General features: G+C 45.7%; 1 protein-coding gene across 2 annotated transcripts in view; it reads right to left on the reverse strand.

The window, feature by feature from the left end:
- LOC119978719 (complement decay-accelerating factor-like) overlaps positions 1–12,437 on the reverse strand; it is a 66,292-nt gene that overhangs the window by 44,606 nt on the left and 9,249 nt on the right. The window contains exons 2-5 of one of the 2 annotated variants that reach the window (XM_038820554.1): positions 9,573–9,690; positions 7,615–7,806; positions 5,554–5,649; positions 3,926–3,999 (exon numbers count right to left, since the gene is read on the reverse strand). In XM_038820554.1, coding sequence (XP_038676482.1) covers positions 3,926–3,999; positions 5,554–5,624 — 145 coding nt within the window. In that variant the 5' untranslated portion in view covers positions 5,625–5,649; positions 7,615–7,806; positions 9,573–9,690. The remainder of the gene's footprint in view (positions 1–3,925; positions 4,000–5,553; positions 5,650–7,614; positions 7,807–9,572; positions 9,691–12,437) is intronic. The other variant, XM_038820553.1, reaches the window with a different exon arrangement.

Raw genomic sequence — 12,437 nt, forward strand, 5'->3', positions numbered from 1 at the left:
AAAGGAGTTTAGCATATGGAATTTATAAATACAGTCACAGCTTCCTGACTGTACTTTATGGATGGAAAATAATTATTATCGACCTCATACAGTTAAAGAATGCCATGTTAGGGGAAAATGAACACTCCCTGAGACATCTGTGGGTAATATATTTTGAAATAGAAATAAATTCCACGTAATGGTAGCATGCAAGAACAATTTTAGTGCTGTAAACACGACATATAAATGACAGCATTCAACTTAAACTCATTGAGAGATGTATCTGGGTGACAATATGACACGCCGGCCTAGTGGAAATGCAGGGCTGGATTTGAGGCCCCAATGGAGGCAGATGGGCACAGAATGTGACGTCCCCAAGCGGCGCGCCATTTGTTCGCACCATTCCATTCACAGGCCATTATTTTGGGACGGGTTAAAAGGAGCGATGCGGCAAACCTATCTGACTTCGTAACGCCCTGTATTTTGAGGAAATGCAGCTCTCTGCTTTTATGTAGCTGACCCTAATTACTTTCTATATGTTATTTTATATGAAACTATGACCCATAATCTCCAGGTTCCCCAGCGTTGCATTTAGGGGGTACCCCATGATGGACTGGGAATCCTTGGTAGTTCCCATGTAAGGGTTTACGCGGCAATTACCCAGCTTCCTCTGGGTAATTTCGCCGGGCTGTGAATCATCTGACAGAATTGATTTAAATCGTCAGCAGTGAATGGTTTTACTCTGATCGTTACTCGTAAAGAATTAGAGGGAAAAAAATCACTTCTAAGTCCAGAGTGACTGTTTGAAAATCCCAGACCTAGCCTCGCACAGGACATCCCGCACAAACACGCCCCACCCAGGGGACCCAACACACCCTCCCCGCTCCTGACCTGAACATCCCTCCCCCCCCCCCCCCCCCCCCCCCCCCCGCCCCCCCCCAACCCCTTCCACAAGCATGGAACCCACTGCGGCAGATTGTCTCTGTATTCCTTTAGACAAATGGAAATTTAGGCACTGAAGGTCAGTGATTTCCCAGATAGGTGTCTCTGAAATCACCTTGAGTGTTCGATCGCAGCGTCAACCGTGAGTGTTCTAATATGCAAGGGCAGGAAAGTTTCAGCCATTTAAAAAAAAACTCTGTCCAACATAAATTGAAGTGCAAGGCATGAATTCATGGGCATTTTTAGAACAGGAATTATTTTGAAGGTTATTTGGAAGTTGATGCGCTTGTTACACTGGTGCTTTTAGCAAAGTAATAGTCCCCCCGCCCCCCCCCCCCACCCCCCCCCCCCCCACCCCCCCCCCCCCCCCCCCCCCCCCACCCCCCCCCCCCCCCCCCCCCCCCTCCCCCCCCCCCCCCCCCCCCCACCCCCCCCCCGAACTCACCCCACCCCATCCAGCCCTGCCAGTGGCAGGACGTCAGCCACGGTCGAGCCTCTGGGACTATGGCCTAACTCCTCTCTCCCTCGCAACCATAGCGGCAGTTAACCAATTTTTAAAACCTGGCGGAGGCGGGGCATCACAAGCTCCGGAGGATACTGGTCGGGCCCGTTAATGATATGCCAACAGCGCTTACTGCACATGCGGAGTAGAATACATTATCGCAGCTGTCGAGCCACCAGAGCATGGCATTCCGTCAGGCGTCCGACCACCAGCCACAATTTCTCTCATGTACGTTTCTCCGCAATTGTGCTTTGGCATCTCCAGCGTCGCTGGACGGAGAATCCCGCCCATAAAACTTACAGCATGGAAACCAACCATTGCGCCGAAATGTTCATGTCACTGTTTACCCTCCACATAAATATTTCTGATCACATTTGCCCACTCTGCGCTCATAGCTCTTCAACCTTTTTTCTCATTCATGCACTTACCAACTCTAATCATGAAGTTAACTAGTTTCTGACTCAATTGTTAAATCTGGTGCTGGATTCTATTTCTCACAAATTTCTTTGTAAATAAAATTCTCTTGCCTCTATTCTTAATCTTTTTCGTTCAATCTTGCTTCTGAGGTCTCTCGTTCTAGACCTCTTGGTAGGGTCCTGCTGTTGTTTACTTCATCAATCCATTCTATTGACTTAATTTATATCATGTTGTCAATTGGTGTTGTTCATGACAGAAATCCTAACAGTGTATGCCAGCATTTGGTAGCAGCAAAATAGCCAACTGGCATCTACATGTACTGTGCGATATATTTATAGACGTTCTTCCATTCCTGTTTGAGTTTGCTATTTGTGATACAATTACAGCATCATCTAACCTAACTAGGAAAACGCACTGTCAGTCAGACTAGTCACAGACAGCAAACTGCATTTGGGAATGTATCATTTAGACATCCATTTCAGACGCACTGCTCAGTGGAGCATTGAACATGTGATTTTTTTCCCTCGAGGCTCAATTGCTGCTGGAGACAGTTCTTTGACAGTTGTTCCCTTTTCACGGTTTGCAAACAGCCGAAAGTGAGTTCAAAAATGCAATGTTACTCAAATATTCGTGAGACCCACAACCCTGACCAATTTATCCTTCCCTCCTGACTGGACTGTGCTCAGAACAATTATAATGCTGCCGCAGCACAGGCCAGCTAGCACTGTAAGTATCTTCTCCTCCTTGTCCTCCTCCAGGTACCATGCTCGAAGAGGGAGTTAGTAACCACAGACTTCCATGGATTGGTCCATGATTATGTTTGGCAAAAGTACGACAGTTGGTTTGTCATGCCTTCTGCCATTTGGCTGACCAGAAAACCCTCCTCTCTACCACCTGCCATATAGGAATGCTTTGCAATTGGTAATCCAACTGGTTTGGTTACATGGTGGGCACTTCTGTGACTTTCTGAGTGTGAAATGGGAACTGAACCCGAACTTCTGACCCTAAGGTAAGGACACTGTCATTGCACCAAAAGACACCCAGGTATTTGCTCATTTATATTGTTCAGTTAACTCGGCGTTTGTAATTTCTTGTTGGATGGCCTGATTATATTACAAGAACACTTGTAGCTAAAGCTATAAAAATTTATGAACATTAACTGTGGGCCATATACAAAAACAACAGATGAATAACAGTTGATCGTGCACAAGCAACCTCTCTCTCTCTCAGCTCTCCAGTTAGTCTGAGGTCACCGACTCTAACATTCACATATATACTAATGAGACTCCTAGTGGTCAGTCGGTGAATTACCACAAACCATGATATCACTACAGAGTTAACTGCCATCGCCAGTCTCTCGAAAATCACAATATAGGTCTTTCCACCTCTAATATCTTATACTCCAGTATGCAAACAGCACTGTACTCTAATCTTAAACAATAATAATAAACCATATGATTTAGGAGCAGAAGGTAGACCATTTGGCCCATTGAGTCTGCTCCAACGTTCAATGAGATTATGACTGATCTGAAATGATAATCCTCAACTCCACGTTCCCGCCTTATCCCCATAACTCTCGATTCCCTTACTGATTAAAATGTGTATCATCCTTGAACATACTTAACACCTCGTCATCTGTGGTAAAGAATTTACAGGATTCACTACCTCCGAGAAAAAATTCCTCCTCTTTTCTATCATAATAGGAGACCACTTATTCGTGTCATAGACCCTCCCCTAGGGGAAACAGCATCTAAGCATCTACTCTGTCAAGCTGCCTGAGAATCCAATATGTCACAATAAGGACGCCTCTCATTCTTCTGAACTCCAATGAGACAGGCCCAACCTACTGAACCTCTCCTCATAAGAAAATCCCTCATCTCCAGGATCAACATAGTGAACCTTCTCTGGACTGCCGCCAATGTCAGTATATCTTTCCATAGATAAGGGAACCAAGACTAAAGTGAGGAAATAGATGGAAATTAAAATGAAAAATTATTTCTTGCAACACTTAATACTAATACCTTTTCAAAGACAAATCCTTGAATCTGATGTGAATCTCTGCAACCAATGAAATTAGTTACTTACTTTGACAGAACAGAGTTATTTTATCCCATCCACGAACAGTGCACAACACATTGCTTTTGCCAAATTGGCGATATCTAGAACAAGAAAAGCATTGGGTAAATGAAAAGTCTCTGAATTGTTAGAAAAGATTGATGCACAGTCCATTCTAAACTATGATTTAGAGTATATTCAGTTGTCACTGGAGCAGTAATTAGAGCTGCAGGGGAATGCTCTGAGGACCCAGGTTCGAATCCCACCAGGACAGATGGTGAAATGTGAATTCAATACGAATCTGGACCATTCATTGTACTGTTGTAAAAGCCCATCTGATTCACTCATGCCGTCGCACTTATGTAACTCCAGATCCACAGCAATGCGGTTGACTCTGAAATGGCTCAGCAAGTCACTCAGTTCAAGAGCAACAAATGTCGGCCCAGCAGCAAGACCAACCTATAAATGAACTTTGTTTTTAAAATGAGGGATCAGAGTTGTTTTGACTTCAGAGCATTGAGAGATTCAATGCGAAGCCGGCCTATCATTAAATCCATCGCAAACGCCAAATTAACTCTGGATAGAAGTTTTAGTTTGCATTTATGAAGCACCTTTAAAACTAGAAAGTCCCAAGCTGCGTCATAAAAGAGTTATCAAACTAAATTTGACCTCAAGCCACATAACAGGATATTGCTGCAGGTAATTTGTAAAGAAGGATAATAATTTTAAATGGCGGTGTTGCTTAAGCAGGTGCTGATGGAATTCAGCAGGGGTGATAGGTGACAGGGGCTTGGTGCAAGTTAGGATACAGGCAACCGAGTTTTAGGTGAATTTAAGCTCATGGAGGGTCGACGATAGGAGGCTGACCAGGCGTGATTGGAATAGTCGAGCTATATTAACAAAGGCATCATGAGAATTTCAGCAGCCGATAAGTGAGGCGGGGCTGAGTTGAGTGAGGCTGGAAGGGAAATAGTTGGTCTTGGTTCAGATAGAAATATGTGGCTGCAACCTTATCTCAGGGTTGACATATTTGTAAACAGTTTGGATGTTTCTTTGATGGTTGCCTGGAAGAGGGATGCAGTCAATGGTTAAGAATTGAGGAGCAAAGACAAGAAGATTCGGTTGGAGGACTTTTTTGCTCATCCAGAACTGATTCCACACAAGTAGCTGATAACTGGAGGGTGGGAGATGGGGAGAGCTGGACGTCACAGCAAAAGTGGAAATATAGATAAAAAACAGAAAATGCTGGAAATGTACAGCAGGTCAGGCAGCATCTGGGGAGAGAAAACAGTGATAATGGGTGCGATTCAGCGATCCTGTCGTGCCAGACGTGGATCTGGGTGCAACAAATGAATCACGCGAGAACCGCAAAACGGGCTCCATGTCGGGTGCCAAGCTGATCACAAGTCACCCGACTCACTCTACCCGGCACAATCTAGATCTCGTCCAACGAATAATCTAATCAGTCCTATTCCCCCTACCCTATCCTCTTGGCACATATATTGTTTCATAGTCTGTCACAAACATGCCCACCCAAATTTATTCCCATCGCTGTGAGCTTGCCATCTCATATAGCTCAGTAATCCCAATTTGCCAATTACAGTGGGGTCATCTCTGATCACTCTGATGAATCTGTGATGCTGTGAATGAATCGTTACCCTTTATTGCAGTGGTAAGTTGTCACTTTCCCATACGTTTTCCCTGTAGTTGTGTAGTAACCATTCGGCATATCTTTTGGTCACCACAATCTTTAGCTGTGCAAAACATAGACAAAGAGATCTTTTAACATCATTTCATTGTATACACAAATCCCAATTCTATGGATTACTTTTCGCTAGTACTGAAACCCATGAAACTAATATGTTCTCACTGAACTTGAAGTGTTAATTTATAATATAAAAGAAACTTCTAAAATTATGTTGGACTCAATAATTGAATGTCATAATTTAAAAGAATTTGACATGTATTGACTGAACTGTAATCTTTGCTGAATTTTGTTAATGTTGAATTTTGTATAGGGCAGCAGGGTGGCAGAGTGGTTAGCACTGCTGCCTCACAGCGCCAGGGACCTGGGTTTAATTCCAGCCTTGGGTGAATATCTAAGTGGAGTTTGTACATTCTCCCCATGTCTGTGTGGGTTTCCTCGGGGTGTTCCTGTTTCCTCCCACAGTCCTAGGCTGTGCAGGTTAGGTGGATTGGCCCTTCTAGAAATTGCTTTGCAGTTCCAAAGATGTGTAGGTTAGGTGAGACTACGGGCAGGGGAGTGGGCCTAGGTGGGGTTCTCTTGAAGAGGGTTGGTGAAGGCTCGATGGGCCGAATGGCCTCTTTCTGCACTGTAGGGATTGTATGGTTCTGTGTTAATTCACACCATCCTTCAAGAAGAAAAAGCTTATATTAAAAAAGCTTACATGACCTCAGAATGTGTAGAAATGCTTAAAATCGCTTGGAATATTTTGAAGTATACTTGCTGTTCGAATGCAGAACAGCAAGTTGCACCAACAGCAATCCAATGAATGGACCTGATAATCTGTCTGTATGGTGATATGGATTGAGGAATAAATGTTTGTCAAGACACCATAGAAACGTTCTCCTTCATAGTGCCTTAATATCTTTTATTTTCACCTGATGAAGCAAATGGAGCCTGAGTTTAACATCTCTTATAAAAGACAGTGCAGCACTCCCACAGTAATAAGAAGAAATATGAATTTATGTTATGTTCTCGAGCCTCTGAGTGGAGGGCTAGGCCTTTGGATTCAAGAGTTAAGAACTTTGAGACACAACTGAACCCAGGACTGATATTTAAATCTCGGAAGATATATTTGTGAGCAGACTTGAATTTGTGCACTACAAGTTAATGATTCCATTGGTGTGCAATGGATGTGATCTTCTATGATCAGACACCTAGGGCGGAATTCTCCGCAACAGCCGACGGCCCCAAACTCACCTTTCGCGCGATGTTCACGCCGGCAGTGACCAGGTGTGGTTGCCGCCGGCGTGAACCCGTCGGGGTCATCAGGCCGCTCGGCCCATCCGGGCCGGAGAATCGCCGGTCGCCGTGAAAAACGGCGAGCGCGATTCTCCGAGTGGGGGTGGGCGAATCGCGGGGGATGCCAGAGCGGCCCTCCCGCGATTCTCCCACCCGGAGTGGGGAGCGGAGAATCGCGCCCCTAATACCTGCTTCAAAACCTGAGAGTGAGGTATGGAAAATCTAGGCTATTGTCATTATTCCAACATTACAACAGTGACCACACTTCAAAAGTGCACCATTATCGGGCAGCACGGTGGCCCAGTGGTAGCACTGCAGTCTCACGGAGCCGAGGTCCCAGGTTCAATCCCAGGTCAGGGTCACTGTCCATGTGGAGTTTGCATGTTCTCCCCGTTTTGTGTGGGTTTCGCCCCCACAACCCAAAGATGTGTAAGGTAGGTGGATTGCCCATTAATTGGAAAAAATGAATTGGGTACTCTAGATTTTTTTAAAATAGTGCATCATTATCTGTAAAGCATTCAAGACGCCTGGTGCTCTGAAAAGTATTATTTAAATGCAGCAGCTTGAGGAGGTGGTTCACCACCATCCACTCAAGGGCAATTAGGGATAGGCAATAAGTGTTGGCCTCGCCAGCAATGCCCACATCCCATAAGCAAATGAAAAAAAGTACTTCTCTCTTGAATAAGCAAACTGAAAAGAGAAACGGTAAGAGATGTTTTTGATGGATACTTACGCATACAACTTATTAATGGCTCTGACCAAGTGAAATTGGCTTGACAAACGACAAAATTCGGTGTGCTGTTATTCCAAGTATAACCTGGCAAACATTCGTAGTGAACGTATCGGCCCACAGTGAATTCTTGCTGAATGCCATACTCATTCTTTACGTCAGCAGATGCCACGGTCGGAGGATTGTTGCACCGATCTGTGCATAGTATAATAAAAATTGTAAAATAATTATGTTTATCAAACGGTTAAGCAGTTTTATTGTGCAACAAATATACATGAACGACAAGGAATGCAACCTGTATTTGTCCACAAATACACTAGAACAGGGGTGGGCAAACTTTTCCGTGCAAGGGCCACATTCAGAAATTCACAATTTTCAAGGGCCGCATAGCATATTAAGTAAAGTAATTAATATTTAAAATAGCCAAAATAAAAGGTTTTTAAAGAAAAAAAAGCAATTAATATGTATTAATTAATATTTAAAGTAGAAACTTCACATGAAACATGTTGTGCCGAGCAATGATCACCCTACTCAAGTCAACGTATCCACCCTATACCAGTAACCCAACAGCACCCCCCCCCCCCCCCCCCATTAACCTTAAATTTAAAAACATTTAAAAAAAAATTTTTAATGACTTGATCTTGGTGGGCCGCATAAAGACCTTTGGCGGGCCGCATGCGGCCCGCGGGCCGTAGTTTGCCCACCTCTGCACTAGCGCAATGATTATGTACAGGTCTGGACTAATGATCCAGAGCCACAAGTTCAATTCCTACCATGATAATTGGGGGAATTTAAATTCAGTTAGGCGGCACAGTGGAGCAGTAGTTAGCACTGCTGCTTCATGGCACCGAGGTTCCAGGTTCGATCCCGGCCCCGGGTCACTGTCCGTGTGGAGTTTGCACATTCTCCCTGTGTCCGCGTGGGTCGCATCCCCACAACCCAAAGATGTGCAGGGTAGGTGGATTTGCCACGCTAAATAAATAAATAAATACATAAAATAAAATATGTTTGGAATAAAAATAAATTCTTGTCATGGCAATGGTGACGCTACTGGTTGTCAGGAAAAATGCAACGAGTTGACGAAGGTCCTTTGGGGGAAGAAACTTGACATCCTGGCCTTGCCTATATGTGTCTTCAGATCACAACACTGTGGTTGGCTCTTAATTGCCCCCTTAAATGGACGAACAATCTACATAGTTGTCACCAGCACATCAGGAATGGGCAAGATGCGCTGGCTGGCTTTACCAGTCCCGTTCCCATCCCAGGGATAAATGTAAGTGTAAACAAAAGGGCTGCAACACGAAGCAATATCGACAATGGACTGAAGAAACGAACCAAAAATAATTAACAAAATACTAACTTTTACGGCACGGGTTTAAAAGAGAATTTGGTCTAAACAACTAGATATCTATCCAATTTAGTGCAAATAGGTCTCAGAATAAATACCGTATAACTTAATAGCTAAGCAATAGCTAAAAATGAAAGAATAAAATGTCAGTGAAAAGTACAAACTTTGGTGAACTTCTTATTGAATGGACAAATGCAGCCAATTTATTTTAAACACAGTCACGCACATCCTGTTTTAATGGAACATATTCCTCATGTTAATACAGCACATTGTGAGTCCTATCATGTATCGTGTAGGGGCTGGTTTAGAACAGCACGGTTCAATTCCCGTACTGGCCTCCCCGAACAGGCGGCAGAATGTGGCGACTAGGGGCTTTTCACAGTAACTTCATTGAAGCCTACTTGTGACAATAAGCGATTATTATTACCCAGAGGCCTAGGTTTCATTTTTCATTGTAATGTAAATTATTCTCTCTTGCTTTTTAACACAACTAAGAAGATGAGGATTTGATCTGTCTCAAGCTTTCACAAATGCTAATTCCGAGCCAGTCAAATGTAAAGGTAGAAGAAAGTAATATGGAAAGACTTATTTCCTGGCCTAGATGCGCTAATACCTGCTCTCTCCCTGAGTGGTCTTGTTGAATTCGGTCCCGCCCACCAAATGCTACCCTCATCAGCAGTGCCAACAGGAGACGTCAGCTTCTGTCAGAAGGCAGGGGATCACACAGCAACCTATAGGGCAGAGACAGTGATGGTGAGAGGGGTTTTGTTGGGTGGGTGGCGGAGGAGGCGGGCGGGGAGTGGAACCGTGCCTGCAACAAGGGTAAGGATATTACTCTCAGAGGGCTCCCTCCATTTACGATTCCGGATCCCTCACCGAGTGCCTTTTAACAAACGACTCCCCCCCGCCGACCCCACCACCATTCCTGGGAACTAATTCGCAATTCACACAGGTTTGTGTGCCATGCTCTCGGCATGGTGACAGGCCTGCTGCTGTGTTAATATTTGCAGAGCTGGGTAGACGCTCTTAATTGTCCCTTAAAGGCCACAATTCTCAGTGGGGTAGCAAGGCTACCCACAGGCATTCACACAACGGATTTAATCGTGGTGAGGCGAGAACTCGACCTGCCGCCACCTTGCCCGATTACAGCACCCTTGCCACCAAACTCACCTGGCGGAAGAGTCTAAAATTCAACCCATTTTATTCAACATTCCTGCTCTGCATTTTGTTTTTTGCAGCCAGTTCCTGGTAATTCAGTGTTATTTTTGCAAAAATAGACAGGACAGAAAGAAGTCTAGATAGCTGGAGCTAGTCTGAGAGAATAATCAAAATTGCAAGCATAAACACAGGCAGCACGGTAGCATTGTGGATAGCACACTTGCTTCACAGCTCCAGAGTCCTAGGTTCGATTCCGGCTTGGGTCACTGTCTGTGCGGAGTCTGCACATCCTCCCCGTGTCTGTGTGGGTTTCCTCCGGGTGCTCCGGTTTTCACCCACAGTCCAAAGATGTGCAGGTTAGGTGGATTGGCCATGCTAAATTGCCCTTAGTGTCCAAAATTGCCCTTAGTGTGGGTGGGGTTACTGGGTTATGGGGATAGGGTGGGGTTGTGGGCTTGGGTAGGGTGCTCTTTCCAAGAGCCGGTGCAGACTCGATGGGCTGGATGGCCTCCTTCTGCACTGTAAATTCTATGATAATCTATGAAAAACAATTTTGAGGAGGAAGGTGACCAGTGCCTTATATTTTGGCTCTGACTAAACAGACTTACATATTGCAATAAACAGGAATTACAAAGGGGAAAAATGTAGGTTCTCTGTTTTCCACTTCCTCTGACCTTCATTCACTGTAATACCAGAGAGATTACCTATTAGCAGCTGTGGCTGTGAAAGACCTTTTACTGTTAAATGAGTAACATGTTCAGCAAAACTGGAAACCACATCAAAATGTCCGCTGATATTATGGGCACCATGCAATGGGAAAATAAATCGATGTCCCATTTTGGATGTGGTCAGCAAGTGTTCTCGGCGGCTGCAGAGCAGGGGAACACCCCACGATTCAACAGCACTTTGCCAGGTTTTATTTGGTCTTGGAGAGTTGAGAGTTGCTCTCCGTCAAGACGGCACTGGAGTCATTTCCTGTTGGCAAGCCCACACAACTCTTGGTTTAGTTATTTCTTTTGGGCCTTGGGAGTTTCTTTCCGGTCAATCCCACACTTAAGGCGCGATATATCGAAAAATAATCAGTTCTGTGGCATCGAGAGCGACCCTTTGAAATGTTTTCATTACTGGGGCCTGAACACGCTGGCCAGACCAGCTCCTCAGAGATCAGGCCACAATTTTGAAAGGATGCCCCGATCTCCAAGTGAGCTTGGGGGTCCCCCACACTGCCCCATCCACAGGCAATGTCACCACCCACACACATGGACATTACCTCACCCCCCCATCAAGTGAGGATACCCCACTATGGTATGGCTGAAGGGCCCCTTTTCAGGCCTCCCCACCTCTTCTTCACCGTCCCCCACAAACCTTTATGAGGCCCCTTCATACCCCCCTTTTATGGAAATGGTCCCCCCTCAGGCCACAGCCCTTGACAGTGCAAACCTGGCACATGGGTACCATTTTTAAATGCTGCCCCAATCTCTCGACCCTCCAACGTGGCCTCCGGACCCCCCCCAACTTACCGATTAGAGGGTTCTCAAGCCTCCCCTCTCCCCACCTCATAAGCGCTGGGTACCACTGGCCGCGATTCCTGGCATGGCAAACCTGAAACCCGGACACTTTGGCACTGCCAACCTGCCACCTGGCAGCGCCCAATCCAGTCTGGCAGTGCCATCTGGGCATCCTAGCAGGGCCAGGGTGACACTATCAGAGTGCCTGTGTGGCAGTGGCAAGGTACCCGGGAGGCAGGGTATCACCCTGCCCAGACCCCGACCACCCAAGGGCCACCGATTGCTTGGGAGACCCCCACAAAGGCTGTTACGCCTGGTCCACCTTTATGGAAACTAGTACTAAATGGCACCACGGAGAGCTCTCAGAGGTGCCGGTATTCAATCCTGGGCCTTAGGCTTCTTTAGCACAGACTTATTTAAGTGAAGCTAACTGCTCAATTAAAAATGCAAATCTGGATCCTGCCCTGTGAGGGCGAGATCTAGATTGCGATGTCTCGCGAGGTGTCCCGAGCATCATAAATCTCCCGAGAGGCCTCTCACAAAATTTAACAGCCTTGTTGCATCACTGAGATGGCGCAACAAGGCAATACGATCACGCCCTTTGAAATGTTTTCATTACTGGGGCCTGAACGCGCTGGCCAGACCAGCTCCTCAGAGATATGCCCCGATCTCCAAGTGAGCTTGGGGGTACCCCACACTGCCCCATCCACAGGCAATGTCACCACCCACACACATGAACATTACCTCACCCCCCATCAAGTGAGGATACCCCACTATGGTATGGCTGAAGGGCCCCTCTTTTCAGGCCTCCC

The sequence above is a fragment of the Scyliorhinus canicula genome, chromosome 15 (assembly GCF_902713615.1).
Source record: "Scyliorhinus canicula chromosome 15, sScyCan1.1, whole genome shotgun sequence".
NCBI lineage: Eukaryota > Metazoa > Chordata > Chondrichthyes > Carcharhiniformes > Scyliorhinidae > Scyliorhinus > Scyliorhinus canicula.